Here is an 18,193-nt window from a genome sequence, read left to right as displayed (position 1 = left end):
GTTCGAGGCGCGCCGCTCGGGTCGCAGCGGGCATGTCTCCGGACTCGCCATGGCCGGAGGAGATTGGGGAGGTGGAGGAAGTGGAGGGGGGGGTGCGTCAGAGCTCATGCAGGGAGTTGATCCAGTTGGGGGAGATGTCATGGAGGAACAGGAGGGGGGTGATCCAGTGGGGGGAGATGTGATGGAGGAAGAGGAGGGGGGTGACGAGGATGACAAGGACGACGAGGAAGGTGTGGACGAGGATGATGAGGACGATGAGGAAGGCGTGGACGAGGATGACGAGGACGACGAGGAGGGGAATGACGAGGATGACGAGGAAGACGAGGAGGCTGGTGACGAGGAGTACGAGGACGACGAGGAGTCGGGTGACGAGGAAGACGAGGCAGAGTTCTATCTTGGTGAGTCGGCCTTGATGGTGGAGCAGACCGCTATCTTGGAGTCCATCCAAGATGAGGCGTATGTGGAGTCCAACCGGCGCTTGCTCCGGGAAGAACAGGCGAAGACCGATGTGCTCTTCGACGAGCTAGATGCTCAGCAGGAGGCGGAGGCCAATGGCGTCGATGTCAGAATGGAGATAGTGGACATCTCCGACGATGGGGAGTAGTGTAGCTTTGTTGGTAGATGTTTGCTTTTCCATGGTTTTTTATGCTTTCCATGTTTGTTATGCCTGTAAAGGTTGAACAATGCCAAGCAATCGTCGATGTCAGAATGGAGTCAATTTAGTTTCCATGTCAAGCAATCGTGTGTTGTTCTTAAGTAGTAGTACTACCCCGTCCCAAAATAATTGTGTCAACTTTGCGGTAACTTCATACTAGGCAGTATAGTTCACATTGTACTGGTTAGTACAAGGTTGAGCCAATTAATTTGTGATGGAAGGTGTATGTTTTATTACAAATTGTAGTTTCCAGTACCATATTTGGGTCAGAATGCGTATGTTTTATTACACTTTATTGTTTTATTATAGATTGCAGTTTCAAGTACAAAATAAACGTCTCAACTGGGGCACATATTTGATTCTAGAGATTTTAGTGTGGTTAGAATTAATATGGTTTCAACATGGTTAGGTTCTAGATAGACATTCAACAACGTGCGCAAAAAGCCACGGATGTGCTTTTGAGAAGCACCGTCTTGCATGGTTTTGCCGCGAGATGGGATTCGACATTTATCCAGGACATTCCAGGTTTTATAAGTGTAGAAAGAACTGTTTTGCACTTATATGGTGTGTGGCAGAGGCACGGCTATTACTTTTGTGAGAGGCATGAATGTGCCGATGGAACGGGCACGGTCACATATGAAATAGGTGCAAGGTGATCCCTAATGTCTCCTTAATGTATCATCTATACACTTCACTGTTACAAGCACGATCGTCGTTCTTGACAAGGCACGGAGGTGAAGGATGGAGCCTTTGCCTCTGCGATAGTCACGTCCCATATTAAGAAGGAAGCAAATCTTTAGACCCAATATGTTGGAAGCTGCCGTAAGGCACGCTCCTGCCTCTGCGTTTTCGATGACGTCACGTTTAGTGCCAGTGGGGTGGATGTAATGCTCGGTTTGTTGATGTTTTTATTGTCGGCAACTTTCTTAACATGTTACGCATGACAGAGGTACGGTTTTACCCGACGTAGAGGCACGCACGTAACGAACTGGAGGCACGAACATGATTCTAAGGAGGCACAGATGCAAAAGGATCGTGATGCAAGGACGTGAAGGTGTGCCTTTGCTTTAAAGAAGCTTTCACTCACATGTTTTCATTGCGGGGGGATGGACTATGAGCTCCATGTGTTTTCGAAGGCCTTAGGCCTCATTAATGGACTTATCAGAGAGAAGGTGAATCTTTTGGTTGACGTCTAGAATGTTGCGTAAAACAACGTGAAGCCAAGTTACGCACGGTCCCCTTGGTATCAGAGGCACATAGGCACATAAGTGCCTATGTGGTGCACTAGAAATAAACTTGTGCAAAAGACATGTAAACTGCAAGCAAACTACGAGGTTAACTGCGACACAAGCGAACTAAATTTATAACAAGCTAACGGCAGTCGTGAGAGAAAGCAAATCTAATGAGAAATCGAGAATGGCGTGAGCAATGTGATAGATACTTTTGTTGGCCAGGACCACCTGCTTCAGTAGTTGTAGTCGCACGTGCACGAACAAATAGCCGTGCACTCAACTACATGTGCAAAAAGCCACAGATGTGTTCCTGAGAAGCACCGACTTCCGTGGTTGTACCGCAAGGTGGGATTCGACATTTATTCAGGGCATTCTGGGTTTTACAAGCGTATGAAGAATCGTTTTTCACTTATATGTTCGGTGGCAGAGGCACGGCTATTACTTCTGTGACGAAGGAATGTATGTCGAATGTACGTGACGTGAGGATTGATAATAGGCGTCCATTACTGTTTTCTGGTATGTTTTTCAATTAAATGTGAGGGGCATGAACGTGCCGATGGAACACGCACGGTCATGTCTGAAATAGTTGCAAGGTCGTCTCTAAGGTGTCCTATACGCTTCACAGTTACAAGCACGATCGTCGTACTTGTCGTGGCACGGAGGTGCAGGATGGAGCCTATGCCTCTGCGATAGTCACGTCCCATATTAAGAAGGAAGCAAATGTTCATAGACCCGATACGTCGGAAGCTGGCCGTAAGGCATGCTTTTGCCTCTGGGTCTTTGATGATGTTATGTTTTGTGCCAGCGGGGTTGACGTAATGCTCGGTTTTCTGTTGTTTTTATTGTCAGCAACTTTCTTAAGATGTTACGCACAAGAAAGGCACGATTTTACCCGATGAACTGGAGGCACGGACGTGATTCTAAAGGAGGTACAGACGCGAAGGATTGTGATGCAAGCATGTGAAGGTGTGCCTCTGTTTTCAAGAAGCTTTCATTGACACGTTTTCATTGCGGGGGCTATGGCCTATGAGTTCCATGTGTCTTCGAAGGCATTCGGCCTCTTTAACAAACGTGCAGCCAATTTACGCACGGTCCCCATAGGAGTGGAGGCACAGAAGTGCCTCAGTGGGTGTTTTAAGTAGTTTGTCTTATTGACGGCAACCGTGCCTCTGTAGTGTCTTTCTCCGAGGGTCACAGGAGTAAGCAATGTTTTCCAATTCGAATAAACACCTAACTACCTCTATATTAAAAATTATTTTCTAAAGTGTTCCATACGCATGATTTTTAATATTGTGCGTGCAATGGTTTGTTAGAACATTGTGCACTGCTTTTAGGAGCATTTTGTAATTGTTGTCCCTGCATTTTGACGCTGCATGCACAAAGGTACTAGTGCATTGGATGCTCGTCATTTTTGTGGATTGCTATGTGTACCTGTTCTGTGCGTTATGCTAATTGTATAGTATCTGTACTGTGATTATATTTTTTAGTTCACGCCAATATATTCTAATAATAGAAAACTCCAACATTGCACTGGAAATAAACTTGTTCAGAAGATATGTTAACTGGAAGCAAACTACAAGGTTAAGTGTGACACAAGCAAATCTAAATTTAGAACAATCAAATGGCAGCCTTGAGAGAAAGCAAATCTAACGAGAAATATAGAATGGCACGAGCAATCTTCTAGATACTTTTCTTGGCCGGGACCACCTACTTCAGTAGTCGTAGTCGCCCCAGGACCTTGCATGCTTCCTGGACTGCTCCTTCTCGAGTCTTGCCCGGTGGAGCCCTTCCTGGATGGTGGTGAGGCGGCTCCATATCTCGTACGCAGTGTAAGCATCTTTTGCCGCGTACTCGATGTGCCTCATGGACAGGGGCATGCGCGCCCAGCGCTGGTGCTCTGCGTTGGTGAGCTTCTTCTTCATGTCATTGTAGTAGTCGTGGACAAGGATGCCTGGGACATCGCCAAGGGAGTCAAGAGGCTTGGTAGCTGTACGCACCCTCCATTCCTTCTGGATGTCGACGAATTGGGCGATCTCCAGTCCGACGCGGACGAGCATTTCTATGTCGCCGTCGATGGAGAAGCCAGCAAACGTGTATCTGGGGTCGGCGAGGAAGTTGTCGAACCTGGTGCAGTTCTTGTCGGCGGCGCTCAGTTGAAAGAGCAGCACCAGATGATCCTTGCCGATGAAGAGCTGGACGAGGGCTGGTTTCTGACCTTCGCCAACGTCGCTGGTGTACTCCACATCAACTCCGATGATCTTGTGGCGCTCAAATTCGAGGTGTCGCTCGTACTGCTCGATGGTGGTGGCCGCCTTATACAAGTCGTTGGTGTGGATCACGTGCAACTTGGTGTTTCCATGGGCCTGCACCTCCATGAATTCCCTAGTGAATCCCATGGCCTGGAGCAGTTCGTCCTCCTGCAACCTGGTATTTCACGTGGAATAGTGAGTGGGAGTGCAATGTCGATTTCTGTTGTTTGTGAGAGACAAGTCCACAGCGGAAGTCTAAATTTAAGGGCGGGGAAGCGGCAAAGGAGTGCATGATATCACTGTCTATGCGGTTGTGCACATCGTGGGTTCTGGATCGTGGTTTCGTCTCCCTGCCGGTGTGGTTGTTCACATCTTGGGTTTTTATCGTGGTTCTTTATAAAAAATAAAAATATAATCAGTAGTTATGTTTTTAACAAACCTTCGTATCTCCAGCAAGTCGGGGAGATGATCGTTGTCTTGCGTAGTTTGCTATCAAATGTTAACTTTTACAATTTATTTCGTGAGGCATGCTGGGGCAGTATGTAGAGGCACAAGTCTCTGACCAAGAGAAGCATGCTTGAAGTGGCTGGTTTAACTCTCAGACACATGGGCGTGGTATATTCACTGGTCGTGGCAATTGTTTTCAGTGATACATTCAGTTTGCTGTCAAATGTTAACTTTTTGCACTCTCGTTGTATAAATGTTGTGCTTTATCAGAGGCACTGTTGTGTGTCTGTGTGGCAACTGATGCTACGAGATGGACAAAAAGAATGAGAAGCAACGAGGCGCATGGACATGCAGCTGCAAGAGGCACTTATACAACAAGATGCGCAACTAGAGGCACAGACACGGTGCTACGTGAGGCACGGAGATGAAGTTACGTGATTGCACGGATGTCAATTTATCCCGGGCATTCCAGGTTTTACAAGTGTAGGAAGAATCATTTTACACTTATATGTTCTGTGGCAGAGGCACGTCAATTACTTCTATGACGAAGGAATGAACGTCGAATGTACGTGACGTGAGGATTGACAATAGGCATCCGTTACTGTTTTCTAGAATGTTTTTCAATTAACTGTGAGAGGCATGAATGTGCCGACAGAAAAGGCACGGTCATGTCCGAAATAGTTGCAAGTACGAGATGGGCAGAAACAACGAGAAGAAACGAGGGGCGTGGACAAGCAACTGCGAAACACACTTATACAGCGAGAAGCACAGCTAGAGGCATATGTACGATGCTACGTGAGGCACGGACATGAAGCTACGTGATTGCATGGACGTCAATCCGTGCCCGTGTTTTGTCAAATGTTTTAAGTGACAGTTTGTAAATGCATGGATGTTTCAGGTGACTAAGCCATAGGGGAAGGCGCTAGGTTTTTAGGAGGTCTATGCTTGAGCTCATCGCAACAAACTACTTTGCATGACGCTATTATGCGGAGCACCATAGTGAAAATTATGTATACTACTGACATGGGGAGCTAGTAACGTCACTAAACTATTCTGAAACATACTTCACCACAGCCATTCATTCTCCATTATTAGTCAGTGAATCCTTTTATTATTATCAGAGATAAATAAAGTAACCCACGTAAGTGTTTCACCTTCTTTGACAGGAAATTTTCACCACCGTCCTCTTGGACATAATTATATGCTCAGTTAGATACCACGACACAACTAAATAGCAAAATTGGTGTGTACAACCTGTTCAAAAAACAGACATAAATTACTGAACTAGGAAGTATAGCCACGGGGAACACTCTATCAGGAAAGGTCGTTGATTATCATCCGCAACAATTTCATGTTTCCCAGTGTTGGCCACCGCTTTTCAATTGTGACAAGGAAAATTGAACCAACCCTTAGCTGAGCTTCCCGGGCAAAATCTAAAAAACCTGTCACCTCCATTCCGCCGTCGGTTCATATGGAGTAGGTTGTGCTCATGTCTATTGCATCATACATATATGTTAGGATAATTCCACCATTTTGAGGTAGATATCCCAGGTTCATCTTTAGAAGCCTCACAACGGCAGATGGGATTTTCTGCAGATTGTACCGATATTACTAGATAAAATCAATGTACAAAGACATAAAACATCAAAAATAGCAAACAAAACCATGGCAGTGGATCAAAACAAATATTCAATGACTAACCAAGCGACCATTTATGACATTGGTGACGTTTAGACGCTGTACAAAGGGTACGGTGGGGAAGTCGTCAGACTCAAACACATAGTATATCATCTGTCCAAATTTTCTGTATGAGAGGTTTACGCCTCGACCAAACACTGTTTTCCCAATGTACTCCCTCTCAGAGTCATTTAGAAAATCAAGAGCTGCATGGAAAAAATAACTCATTTTCAAAAACATTTGTTTAAACAGATGAACTCGGTATTTAAGTTTAAAAGGAATGGTTAAATCAATGCATGTGATCAAGTTGGGATGATAATCAACAGAATTGCATAAAACGTTTTTGAAATAACTTTGACTGTAAGCATGACATTCATTTAGTGGACAGGGGTAGGAGCACCAAAGTATGCTGATAAACGTAATTGATAAAACAGGACGGAAGTTGGTGCACTTACCTAGTGATGGTTTGGGAAGGGTCCTGTGACCTCCTCGAGAATCACTATGTCTCAGATCTATCTCAATGGACAGACTCCCAGTATCTAGGTTTATGATGATTAGATCTTGATAACGAAGATCATAGTCACTGATTAACTTTTCCCAGCCAGGTCCATGAATTTTTGACCGGTTAGGTTCATCGGTGATGCAGATCTCATATGACAGATCCTCGTTGGTGATCAGTACTGGATTCCTTTGTTTTCCTTCTTCTTAAAATTGTTGCTGTTTCCACTGATTGATTGGAGAAGTGACTTGCTGCCTGCAATAGCATGGCACATACTACGCAAGAAAAAAAAATCTTCAAATCGGCAAGAAGGAATCCTTGAATACCGACATGTATAACCAAGACAGATAGCGCTTGTCATATATGTACCAATTCTTTTCAATAGGTTGCTATTTGATAAAACAAGGTACATCAAAAATTGAAGACATATCATTAAATGCTTAAATGTAGGCATTCCATTCCAACAATATGCTAGAAACTTTTATTTCCTTGATCAGAAAGATACACTACTTGGTAGTAAGTGATGGGCATCATGGGGTGGCAAACATTTCTCCTTACCAGGCATGTCTTGAAGCATCGAGGAAGATGCACTGTTATTGCACTGTGAAGAACGCCTGACTCCAATCCAGGGCAGCCGAAGTTGGTACACATATCACAACACATAGTTTTCCCTGGAATACGTTGCGAAAAACGGTTATATGAAATTCCCAACACAAGGAAAATTTTATTATCTTGAAAAACTATTCGTCTAAACCGCCATTTTTACATAAATAGTCGTTCACAAGCTATTTCCTAAAAACACATGTGCACAACTTTTGATTAGAAGGAGAACAGTAGATATGGGATATGTAATAATAGAGGAAATATGAATTTAATTAAATCAGTATTTTATTTTCCAAAAATGGTTGCTTAATTCATCACAATTCAGTATTGACTATTTTTAGAGCAGTTCACAATCTTGATTGTCAATGTCAACCAGTGAAAGGATTTCTGCGGCTTGGTTTTAAAAGCAGCTTTAGCAAATGTATATTTCAAGACAAGACAAGCAAAAAGGAGAAACAATAGTCTATCAACAGGTGGCTCAAAGGAGTGTTTGTAACATTAAAATTATATGTAAATTCGTTAGAGCTGCACCCAGCAACAACGTCATCCGCAACCATACGCCACCATCGCCGACGCCCAACCACTGGAACATGTGTGGCTAGGTGGTATTGAAATGGATGATCCATCAAAGTTAACCTTTCCTCCAGCGTGTAGAACCCCAAATGCTATCATCAAGCACAGACGCCGACTCCCAGTCAACAACACCCCAAACGCCGATCTCTAGCACACTGTGACCAGTTAAGCAATAGAGCTCAACGTCTGGCCACTCCCTTGGACTTCCGGCCACCTCCGTTGTTTGCAAGACCTAACTGGCTTCAATTTAAACTACCAACCTCCCTCGGCGAAGTTCATCGCTCACCTGGGACTTGGACGCCGCCGGTCGCTGCAACTCGTAGCGTTCTCAAGCACAAACGCCGACTCCCAATCAACCCCACCCCTAAGAGGCACGGGTCGTGTACAGGTTCGGCCTCGTACTACGCAGATTTCGTTTAGATCACAACGATTTTCCAGGCAATTCCTAGCATAACAGTGTAGATGTGTCGCTTTCAAACACGGAGAGACAAAACCAATAGAGAGGAAAATAGATCGTAGCGAAAAATTCACATAGAAGTTAAGAGAAAATGGACTAACCCTAGATCTAGAGGGAGAATCGAGAGAGAAGAGATGATGAACTCTACAACGGGTGAATGGGAGGGGGTGGTCTGGGTTGGCACAAAGCAGAACAGACACTTATAATACGCGCCTGCTCACTAACATGGGGCTACTATACAACGGCAAGGACAAGACTATTGGTTTATTAGGAGCATAGATGCATGCACGGACGGCCCCAACACGCACGGACTTACATGCAAATAAGGCACATCCATGACGCATGACCACGCTTCTGTTTTCTGAAGTATTTTTCTCTAGCACGGTCTCTCAGAGGGGCAGGGACGTGAAGCCACAGTGCGCATCGTCATGTAAGGATAAGAATGAGACGCACGGAAAGGCCTATGTATTCTAAATGTTCTTAGTGACATGTTCATTGATAGACCCGCGGTCTTTAAACAGTTGGCGCACGGTTGTACATGTGCATGATGCACAGACGTCTTTTGTGTTCTCCTAGTTGTTTTTGCATGACACGACCACTTCGTAGGACAAGGGAGTGAAGCCACGGTGCGCACAGTTCTCCGAGGAGAAAATTCACTAAAGTGCCTCTATTCTCGTAACATTTTAAGCTGCTTGTTCCCTGAGAGAGGCACGAGTGTATGTTCAAATGACGCAAGACCGTGCTAGTGTTTTCCGAATTGTTCATTTCTGACACGGCCTCTCGAAGGGACACGGTGCCTGCAATTAAAAGGGACACGTAATCTTTTGCTTTGACGAATTATTCGGATGCATGAGTTTTGTTCAATATGATAATGAGAATGGAAACCCAGTATCTAAAAAGTGATTGGAGGTTCGTTGCCGACCTTAAGTCATTATCACAGCATTCCAAATGTTTTCAATGATGCGTTCACACAGACGCATGATTTTCACAACCTCTCGATGCTCGTTCGTTTCCTGTGGGGTGCACGGACGTCCTTCGGAGAGGCGTGGTCGCAGCAGTTGCAGGTTTGCAGTCAACACATATTTCTTTTAAAAGACAGAATTTCATGGCAAATAACTGAGATAAACAAGAGGATACTAGTTTGATTTTTTGAGCAACTGTGCGAGCTGATTTCTTTTATCATTGGGTCTAGAAACATATGATCGATTTTGAAAACAGAAAGCATAAATGTTTACATTCCTAATTTTAAAATATGAGTTTACTGCCTCAACAAAAAAAAGCTTACGGACAGTACGGTGCAAAATGAGTGAGAATTGTTTGACGATGTTTACATAATGCACTCATTGAATATAGCAAGTAAATCTCTCCAGACCTGTTTTCAGCATCCACAGTTGAATGGATCTGGCAAATCCAGATATTCAACACCTGTGTTTTTTAAATCCATGTGCATATGCTTGCAAGTTGTTGTTAATTTAAGCTTGGCACAATTAGAAGCCCTTTTGTCCATCTGAAGTGCCTCTTCTTTCCGTTTGTAAAATTCACGAGTGAAATCTTTGCGCAGGCCAATCTTAAGCCTGATTGTCAGTAGCATCCTAGCATTGAGAATAAAGAATGTCACAAATGCAGTGTGTGCATCTGTGACTTCATAGTCTTCCAGCGTTAATGTCCTCAAACAAATGTCGTGATTATTGAGAAACACCAGCTGCTTTTGGTGACATTTATTTGTTATACCTCTTTGATCCCATCCTCCCCCCCTAAACACACATGAGGAGCAAACTGAGCAGTTAGTGCTAGTATATTGTGTATATTGTGTGTGGGCTTTCAACGTGTGTGAAATCATCAGCTCGATAAACAAGTTTTGCAAGCATTGAAAGCATCACAGCAAGTCAACAATCTCATCCAGATTAAAGCATGTCTGTGAGATAAACAAGGTCTTGACAGAATCCAGCACTGCGTGCAGGCTACTTATGCAGAGACCCTTCATTGAGCACATAGCGAGATATTATTAGCTCGTGGATGTGAATCTCAAGTGCTTTTGTATAACGCAGGTCAAAGTAACATGCATAGGTGGTACCTGAATAACTATAGACCCAATGACGATATTTGTTTCGTTGGGATATTCAGAAATTTTTCCCACTGTGTCCAACACAGGCGCGGACACAACTGTTATTTTTAGTTGTGCATCTATAGAATCATGTAGCAGTCTCCGGAGGCAAGGTGCATCCTCAATGATCAGTTTCCTCCGTCGAAACGAATGCCAATGCTTACAAGCCTAGCCGAGTTTATTCGTAGACAGCAGAATTTCTTGTTGCAAACAAGCAGCAGGCACTACAGGGCAGGGCGACCGTGGTGGTTGAACTTCCGCAAGGAGACAACTGATATATAAACCTCCACAATCGAAAGTCTCATGAGCAGTGGGAGGCAAAGCATTTCTACTAGATTGTCTTCTAGTTTGCACATGGCGAAGGTGACGGTGTGGAGAGACGAGCGAAATCTAGAGATGGATACCGGTGGTGACGGCATAGAAGAAGGGATTCTGCATGCTGATGGCCCTGTGTAGAAGAAATTTGGGAGTATATGATAGAACTCTAAAACCTGGAGTTGGTCCAGATTCCGAGACATGAACAACTCATCGACGCCACAAGGTTGGCACTGGAGGTAGCTTGTCGGGATGCAGAGGCGGTGAATCGGGTCCTCATGATCGGAGAGGACAGATAGAGGAAGATTGAAGCCATCGGCGACAGATTCTCCGCGACAGTTGCAACTAAGATGTCGGCATTGAGTTCCGACGTATGTATCCTAGACGATTTGCTTGCCTGGGAGAACGCGGATGATTTGGCAACATATTTTTTCCAGAGATCTCGTAGAACGAGTATCAAGGATCACATGGAAGTCGATATCGAGTGGTGCGATGCGCCATATGCGGTGCCACTGAGATGCGAGCACTTGTGTGTGCATGCCTTCCTTTATGGGCAGACGAGAGATGATCTCGCCAAGGATGGCGTCTGGGAGATCGCTGATGTGATCTGGACCAGACTCAACATGGTTCTCAGATCCAGTGGGTGGGCCATGGTCGCTCCTCTTAGCGAGCTTAGAGAGCACGGGTACAACCGCGAACCTCATCTTCTTGTTGCTAGAGGCACACTTCTTCATCTCTATTTCCAAGGTCGTGCCGCCTCCATGGCAGCTCTCTGTGCGGTGGATCTGGGAAGAGGGTTAGGGTTTTACAATTCACAAAGACGACAATATATATACGTACCTAATCTAGAAGATTTCGACAGTCATGGTGGAATAGTCACGGCTTCGACAGACCTGCGTCTTGACGAGGCACGGCTATCAACCATCCTGATACAAGAGAAGTTAGGTGGGAGAGGCAAGGTTCGACATACTCAGTTAAGGACGCATAGTTGTGCGGTCTGTAGAGACACAGTGGTGTGGAGCCACGACACGGTGGCAAGTGTCATGTGAGGCACGTGCGTGCAGGCGCTGGAGGCACCTAATTGCAGTCTGTGCAGGCACCGACCCCATTGAAGCCTCTACAGACGTAGGTATCAAATCCCTGGATGCACAAAAGTGTGGTGGCAGAGGCATGGCTGCGAACTCTCAGTTGAAAAGACACGCTTGTGGAGTCTCTGGATCCACGTGCCGTGTGTCTCCAGGGGAACGTAAAAGCCATGGCTCGTGGCACGTGAGGCACAAGGGTGTAGACTCCAGGGGCACGGTAGTTTAGCCTGTACAGGCACGTACGATTCTCAACCATGTGGATGCTCAAAATTATGGTGGCAGAGGCATGGATCCGAATACTCAGCTATGGAGGCACGGGTGTGTATTCTCGACATACACAACGGTCACGGCAAGTGTCATGTGAGGCATGTGTATTGAAACACCGGAGGCACAGAAATGAAGCCTCTTAGGCATGAGTGTCAACCGAAATGGATATACAAAACTATGGTGAGAATGTTCTGCTCGAGAGACACTGTTGTGAGCTCTCTGGACCCGCGGGCGTCTGGTTCCACGGGCACCTAACAGTCACGGCTTATGTTACGTGAGGTACGTAGATGCAGGCGGGCGCCGGAGGAACTGTTGTGGAGCCACTACACGCACGGGCGTGGCATTTCTCTAGGCCTGGCTCAACATAAACCCTCTCTAGGTGTATAAAAGTTTGCGTAGAAGGCGCCGAAGTCAGTAACCTTCTCTGGGTCGGCATACTCAGTTAAAGAGCCACGACATGGTGGCAAGTGTCATGTGAGGCACGTGCGTGCAGGCACTGGAGGCACCTAATTGCAGTCCGTGCATGCACTGGAGGCACCTAATTGCAGTCTGTGCAGGCACCGACCCCATTGAAGCCTCTACAGACACAGGTATCAACTCCCTGGATGCACAAAAGTGTGGTGGCAGAGGCATGACTAGGAACTCTCAGTTGAAAATACACGGTTGTGGAGTCTCTGGATCCACGTGTCATGTGTCTCCAGGGGAAAGTAAAAGCCACGGCTTGTGGCACGTGAGGCACAAGGGTGCAGGCTTCGGAGGCACCGAAGTCTAGCCTCTGCAGGGATGTACCATTGTCAACCATGTGGATGCACAAAATTATGGTGGCAGAGGCAGGGATCTAAATACTCAGCTATGGAGGCACGTGCGTGTATCCTCTGCGAGGGTTATGGCAAGTGTCATGTGAGGCACATGTATTGAAACACCGGAGGCACGGAAATGAAGCCTCTTAGGCACGATTGTCAACCGAAATGGATATACAAAACTGTGGTGAGAATGTTCTGCTCGAGAGACACCGTTGTGAGCTCTCTGGACCCGGGGGGGTCTGGTTCCACAGGCACCTAACAGTCACGGCTTATGTTATGTGAGGCGCGTAGATGCAGGTGGGCGCCGGAGGCACTGTCGGGGAGCCACTACATGCACGGGCGTGGCGTTGCTGTAGGCCTGGCTCAGCATAAACCCTCTCTGGGTGCAGAAAAGTGTGCGCAGAAGGCGCCGAAGTCAGTAACCTTCTCTGGGTCGGCATACTTAGTTAAAGAGCCACGACACGGTGGCAAGTGTCAAGTGAGGCACGTGTGTGCAGGCGCTGGAGGCACGTAATTGCAGTATGTGCATGCGCTGGAGGCACCTAATTGAAGTCTGGGCAAGCACCGACCCCATTGAAGCCTCTACAGACATGGGTATCAACTCCCTGGATGCACAAAAGTGTGGTGGCAGAGGCATGGCTGCGAACTCTCAGTTGAAAACACACGCTTGTGGAGTCTCTAGATCCACGTGCCGTGTGTCTCCAGGGGAAAGTAAAAGCCATGGCTCGTGGCACGTGAGGCACAAGGGTGCAGGCTCCGGAGGCACCGAAGTCTAGCCTCTACAGGGACGTACGATTGTCAACCATGTGGATGCACAAAATTATGGTGGTAGAGGCATGGATCCGAATACTCAGCTATGGAGGCACTTGTGTGTATTCTCTGCGACCACAACGGTCACGACAAGTGTCATGTGAGGCACGTGTATTTAAACACCGGAGGCACGGTAATGAAGCCTCTTAGGCACCAGTGTCAACGGAAATGCATATACAAAACTGTGGTGAGAATGTTCTGCTCAAGAGAGACTGTTGTGAGCTCTCTGGATCCGCGGGAGTCTGGTTCCACGGGCACGTCACGGCTTATGTTACGTGAGGCACGTAGATGCAGGCACCGGAGGCACTATTGGGGAGCCACTACACGCACGAGCGTGGCGTTTCTCCAGGCCTGGCTCAGCATAAACCCTCTCTGAGTGCAGAAAAGTTTGCGCAGAATGCATCAAAGTCAGTAACCTTCTTTGGGTCGGCATACTCAGTTATAGAGCCACGACACGGTGGCAAGTGTCATGTGAGGCACGTGCGTGCATGTGCTGGAGGCACCTAATTGGAGTCTGTGCATGTGCTACAGGCACCTAATTGCAGTCTGTGCAGGCACCGACCCCATTGAAGCCTCTATAGACATAGGTATCAACTCCTTGGATGCACAAAAGTGTGGTGGCAGAGGCATGGCTGCAAACTCTCAGTTGAAAAGACACGCTTGTGGAGTCTCTGGATCCACGTGCCGTGTGTCTCCAGGGGGACATAAAAGCCACGGCTCGTGGCACGCGAGGCACAAGGGTGCAGACTCCGGGGCATGGTAGTTTAGCCTCTACAAGCACGTACGATTGTCAACCATGTGGATGCACACAATTATGGTAGCAGAGGCATGGATCCGAATACTCAGCTATGGAGGCACGTGCGTGTATTCTCTGCAACTACAAGGGTCACGGCTGGTGTCACGTGAGGCACGTGTATTGAAACACTGGAGGCATGGTAAAAAAGCCTCTTAGGCACGAGTGTCAACCCAATGGATGCACAAAAGTGTGATGAGAATGCTTTGCTGGAGAAACACCGTTGCGAGCTCTCTGGACCCGCGGGCGTATGGTTCCACGAGAACCTAACAGTCACAACTTATGTTACATGAGGCACGTAGATGCAGGCGGGCGCCGGATGCACTATTGTGGAGCCACTATAAGCACGGGCGTGGCGTTTCTCCAGGCCTGGCTCAGCATAAACCCTCTCTGGGTGCAGAAAAGTGTGCGTAGAAGGTGCTGAAGTCAGTAACCTTCTCTGGGTCGGCATACTCAGTTAAAGAGCCACGACACGGTGGCAAGTGTCATGTGAGGCACGTGCGTGCAGGCGCTGGAGGCACCTAATTGCAGTATGTGCATGCGCTGGAGGCACCTAATTGCAGTCTGTGCAGGCACCGACTCCATTGAAACCTCTACAGACATAGGTATCAACTCCCTGGATGCACAAAAGTGTGGTGGCAGAGGCATGACTACGAACTCTTAGTTGAAAAGACATGTTTGTGGAGTCTCTGGATCCACGTGCCGTGTGTCTCCAGGGTAAAGTAAAATCCACGGCTTGTGGCACATGTGGCACAAGGGTGCAGGCTCCAGAGGCACCGAAGTCTAGCCTCTACAGGGACGTACCATTGTCAACCATATGGATGCACAGAATTATGGTGGCAGAGGCTTGGATCCGAATACTCAGCTATGGAGGCACGTGCGTGTATTCTCTGCAACCACAAGGGTCACGACAAGTGTCATGTGAGGCACGTGTATTGAAACACCAGAGGCACGGAAATGAAGCCTTTTAGGCACCAGTGTCAACCAAAATGGATACACAAAACTGTGGTGAGAATGTTCTGCTCGAGAGACACCTTTGTGAGCTCTATGGACCCGCGGGCGTCTGGTTCCACGGGCACCTAACAGTCATGGCTTATGTTACGTGAGGCACGTAGATGCAGGCGGGCGCCGGAGGAACTGTTGGGGAGCCACTACATGCACGGGCGTGGCGTTTCTCCAGGCCTGGCTCAGCATAAACCCTCTTTGGGTGCAGAAAAGTGTGCGTAGAGGGCACCAAAGTCAGTAACCTTCTCTGGGTCGGCATACTCAGTTAAAGAGCCACGACACGGTGGCAAGTGTCATGTGAGGCACGTGCGTGCAGGCACTGGAGGTGTTGGAAATATGCCCTAGAGGCAATAATAAAAGGATTATTATTATATTTCCTTGTTCATGATAATTGTCTTTTATTCATGCTATAATTGTATTATCCGGAAATCATAATACACGTGTGAATACATAGACCACAATATGTCCCTAGTGAGCCTCTAGTTGACTAGCTTGTTGATCAACAGATAGTCATGGTTTGCTGACTATGGACATTGGATGTCATTGATAACGGGATCACATCATTAGGAGAATGATGTGATGGACAAGACCCAATCCTAAGCATAGCACAAGATCGTGTAGTTTGTTTTGCTAGAGCTTTTCCAGTGTCAAGTATCTCTTCCTTAGACCATGAGATCGTGTAACTCCCGGATACCGTAGGAGTGCTTTGGGTGTACCAAACGTCACAATGTAACTGGGTGACTATAAAGGTGCACTACAGGTATCTCCGAAAGTGTCTGTTGGGTAGACACGGATCGAGACTGGGATTTGTCACTCCGTATGACGGAGAGGTATCTCTGGGCCCACTCGGTAATGCATCATCATAATGAGCTCAAAGTGACCAAGTGTCTGGTCACGAGATCATACATTACGGTACGAGTAAAGTGACTTGCTGGTAACAAGATTGAACGAGGTATTGGGATACCGACGATCGAATCTCGGGCAAGTAACATACCGATTGACAAAGGCAATTGTATACGGGGTTGCTTGAATCCTCGACATCATGGTTCATCAGATGAGATCATCGAGGAGCATGTGGGAGCCAACATGGGTATCCAGATCCCGCTGTTGGTTATTGACCGAAGAGCAGTCTCGGTCATGTCTGCGTGTCTCCCGAACCCATAGGGTCTACACACTTAAGGTTCAGTGATGCTAGGGTTGTAAAGATATTAGTATGCAGCAAGCCGAAAGTTGTTTGGAGTCCCGGATGAGATCTTGGACGTCACGACGAGTTCCGGAATGGTCTGGAGGTAAAGAATTATATATGGGAAGTCGAGTTTCGGCCATCGGGAAAGTTTTGGGGGTTACCGGTATTGTACAAGGACCACCGGAAGGGTCCCGGGGATCCACCGGGTGGGGCCACCTATCCCGGAGGGCCCCATGGGCTGAAGTGGGAGGGGAACCACAAGTCAGCCTCCCAGTATGCTGGGTTCCAGCTGTCAGGGGGAGTATTCATTTTTTTGTGCGTAATAAGGAGGCACTTCCTTGCGTGCGAAGATAGCTGGTGGGTTCGACATGTCAGCGGGAGGCATGTTTTTTTTGCAAAATACAGAGGCCCTTCCGGTGGGTCCCAGATGTCAGGTGGAGGAATCATTATTTTGCGCGTAATAAGGAGGCATTTCCATGTGTGCGGCCGTGGACCCAGCTGTCAGCCTCTCCACGCACAGCCTACTTCCGATGGTGTCGTTCATTGACCACGTTGACCACGCCGCGCCGAGTGCATCCAAGGTGGTGGACGACGGCAAGGCCCCGGACAGCAACGAGCCGGAGATGGGAAGACGTGGGAGTAGAGTCGCAGACGGAGAGGTGTACGAGGGTTAACTGGTTCTAGTGCGGTGTGGTTCGGCAGTCAGTGGAGAAGAACAGGAGGTGTGGAGGGTTGGAGGGATGGCCTGGCCAACGGTGGAGTAGCGCTTCATAGCGAAGCATGCTAAGCAGAGCTGCTAGTAGCAGGAGGCAGGAGGTGGTCCCAGCGGCGCTGGAGGAAGAAGACGAGAGATTGAAGATGGATGCCGGCTGTTGGATGTAAATCCAACGACTAACATGTCAGAATCATTTGTTGACTAAATTTACAACGGCTTGCGTTGGCTTCGACCTATTGGCCCACATTTCAGCCTCCACAAATGTGGCACGTATTCAACCCATTTTTTTAGAATTTACAGTCTTTTTTTTGCGCAGTAGAATTTACAGTCAATTTGATCTTTTTTTGAATTACAGCCATTAACTGGGCTGGGTGAACAATTAATGTAGCTTTCATGCGGCCCATTTATTTTATTTCCTAAAAAATTACACGTCATTTGCACTTTATCTAGATACACGATTTTGTTGGGCTGATTCTAATTATAATGTTGGGTTGGGCCAACAATGTTATCAAAAATAAAAATGGGCCGAGCATTTTGTTATAAATATATTTAAATAATAAGTGATATTATTACATTCATCCTTAAATCTTACCAAGCTGTTGTACACAATCACTAGGATTTTTGTGCCAAAACAATCCAGGATTTTATTTGTTAAGAAATTATTTTTATAAGTTAATAAGATGTGGGATATTGTTTTCTTACATATGTAAGTATCTGT

At 46.8% G+C, this 18,193-nt stretch overlaps 1 protein-coding gene across 1 annotated transcript; it reads right to left on the bottom strand.

Annotated features, from left to right (window-relative positions):
* Window positions 1-3,599: 3,599 nt before the first annotated feature.
* Window positions 3,600-4,283, bottom strand: LOC119314546. Its single transcript, XM_037589255.1, has one exon. The coding sequence runs from the start codon at window positions 4,281-4,283 to the stop codon at window positions 3,600-3,602; it is 684 nt and encodes a 227-aa protein (XP_037445152.1).
* Window positions 4,284-18,193: the final 13,910 nt, after the last annotated feature.

Source organism: Triticum dicoccoides, chromosome 1B, assembly GCF_002162155.2.
Source record: "Triticum dicoccoides isolate Atlit2015 ecotype Zavitan chromosome 1B, WEW_v2.0, whole genome shotgun sequence".
In the NCBI taxonomy this organism is placed as follows: domain Eukaryota; kingdom Viridiplantae; phylum Streptophyta; class Magnoliopsida; order Poales; family Poaceae; genus Triticum; species Triticum dicoccoides.
Note: the sequence above shows the minus strand (reverse complement) of the source record. Positions and strands in the feature narration are given on the sequence as shown.

Excerpts from the sequence above, each read along its gene's own strand:
- LOC119314546 (XM_037589255.1), bottom strand. The coding sequence starts at position 4,283 with ATGGGATTCACTAGGGAATTCATGGAGGTGCAGGCCCATGGAAACACC.